Below are 2500 nucleotides of genomic sequence, written 5' to 3'. Positions count from 1 at the left end.
ACAAAAATTAAAATGGAAAAAACGTAAGTCACAAAAATTAAAATGGAAAAAACTGAATTCACAAAAATTAAAATGGAAAAAAACATAATTCACAAAAATGAAAACGGAAAAAACGGAATTCACAAAAATTAAAACTGAAAAAACGGAATTCACAAAAATTAAAACGGAAAAAAACGGAATTCACAAAAATGAAAACGGAAAAAACGTAATTCACAAAAATTAAAATGGAATAAAAATGGAATTCACAAAAATTGAAAAGTAAAAAACGGAATTTGGGAAAAAATAAAATGGGTTTTGTACTGTAGGGCCCTACATGTGTTGGTGGTTGACATTGCATTTTTTTTTTTGCTAGAACACGGTCAAATTTTTATTTGCACTGACATAAAAGAAGATGCTTTGCTCTGCTGTCATTTAAACAGAACATCCCGCTACTAATATTAACTTATATTATACCCGTTGGGGGCAGCTCGTACTCCACCTCCAGGAGAACTCTCTCTCCTACGTTCTTCAGTAAGCTGATGATCTCTTCATGGCGTAGTTTGGTCAGATTGATGCCGTTCACTGACTTGATGTAGTCACCGACATTTAGCTGGTCACTCCTGCACGGATGAAGCACAAAAAACATGTTAAAGTTTTAAAAAATAACAAAGGATTTAATTGATTTAATGTATTTGGCTTAAAAATGTGGCTGTTATATATGTTTAATTTAACTCCTGAGTGCAGCTATGAGTCGTTTCACTACAGGAAATCTAATGTCTGGATGTATTTCTTTCTTTGCTGGTGTGTGTGTGTCAGGCGGGGAGTTCTGGTCCTCTGAAATGAGGACAACGCGGAAGTAACTTAGAACTGCATTCTATCAAAAGGCCACCAGGGGGCGACCGTCTCTATGCAAGTCAATGGAGAATTCACCAACTTCTCACTTGATTTCTAACCTCAGTAAACGTTTTCAAAATGTGTTTATGGTCTCAATCGCTAGTTTAAAGCCTTCTTCAATGCAGTATGATGTTCATTTGGGACATTTTGGCCTCCCTGATTTTATATGTGACGATAAAGCAGGGTATGCATTAGGGCGTGGCTACGTCCTGATTGACAGGTTGATTGTCCAATGTCCTCGAGATCCAGCCCTCGCTACCTATCGCAACTTCCACGCTCCTCCAATGGCCCCGCCTCATGCCCATATAAGTACAACCCGTGTTTTTATTTTTCCCAGCATGCACTTGAAATTTTCAAGATGGCAGCTGCCTAGATTAGAAACTATTGGCTTCCGAGCAGCAGTCCACAAACCAATGTCACGGATGTTACGTCCATTTCTTTTATACAGTCTATGGTGTGTGTGTGTGTGTGTGTGTGTGTGTGTGTGTGTGTGTGTGTGTGTGTGTGTGTGTGTGTGTGTGTGTGTGCTGTCTCTTCACCTAGCCGCAAGTCCTCCTGGCCGTAGGTTCGATACCCGTGGTTTCCCGTCCTTGTCGGTACCTCCTGAGATGGTGAGGCCCAGTGTGCTGCCTTCTTTCTTCACCAGCTCCACCATGGTCACCCCCCGCAGAGCTTCTAACCAAAAACACACACACACATAAAGACAAATACACACACACAAAAACGGGCAAAGAGAAGGACGTATACACCAACACACACACACACAAAGTACACCAGAGAGATAAGTGGTTAGTGGCTGCCCTCCGTCCATTCTGATTACCGGATTAAAGCAAAGCCGTGACATAAGAACGATAAACCAAAAGAGGTGCAGAGGTTTGTTGTTGTGTGTCCTTGAGTGAGACACTGATCTTTCCTGTCTGCTCAATCTAAGCGAGTCCGCCGAAATGACTAAAATGTAAATTCCGAATCGTGTGATTAGATAAGCATCATTTAATGAGTATTAACAAAGCCTCATTGTTTCTTGCAGTCATTCCACTTGAAAAGTTCCTGGCGAGGATGAAAAGGACTCGAAAGGTTAAAACACATCATTAGTAACAGAAAATTACAACAGCTGACCCAAAAACCTTTTTTACAGTGAATGTATGAAAATTGATTATCTGTGACACAAGACATAGCTTTTATTAAAAAGGCAAAATCATACACATATTTAGACCGAGTGAAACTGACTATATTGTTTTTTTCTGTTGATCACTGTCAAAAAGCTTTATAAAGTCCTTGAAGGGTCAGTAGCCCCTCTGCACCAGACTGTGTGACACTAAGGATACGTTCACAGGGCAGGTCTTAATGCTCAAATCCGATTTTTTTTGTTTGTCTGTTCATATTACACTCTTAAATGTTTCCTCCTGAAGTGACCCGCATGCTCAGTTGATCATTTATGACATCACGCACAGAACAGTGTTTACGGAAGCTACCATGGCAACAAGCAACAGCTGGTGAAGTTACTGGTAGTCTCATTCATGGTCTAATGTTAAAAAACAGTGTGTGGAGGCAGCCGGGAAATTTGTGAGCGTGTGATGTTAAAAAGGAGGAAGAGGAGAAAGAAAATTAATACTTTAATGATGTTTTT

At 40.0% G+C, this 2500-nt stretch overlaps 1 protein-coding gene across 1 annotated transcript in view; it reads right to left on the bottom strand.

Annotated features, from left to right (window-relative positions):
• The window catches only part of LOC128355378 (glutamate receptor-interacting protein 2-like), a 280446-nt gene that overhangs the window by 66872 nt on the left and 211074 nt on the right, over window positions 1–2500 (bottom strand). Inside the window, 2 exon segments of the mRNA XM_053315617.1 lie at window positions 454–599; window positions 1413–1548. Of these exon segments, the coding sequence (XP_053171592.1) occupies window positions 454–599; window positions 1413–1548 (282 nt within the window).

This window comes from Scomber japonicus, chromosome 3 (assembly GCF_027409825.1).
Source record: "Scomber japonicus isolate fScoJap1 chromosome 3, fScoJap1.pri, whole genome shotgun sequence".
Lineage (NCBI taxonomy): Eukaryota > Metazoa > Chordata > Actinopteri > Scombriformes > Scombridae > Scomber > Scomber japonicus.
This window is presented reverse-complemented; position numbering and strand designations above follow the sequence as displayed.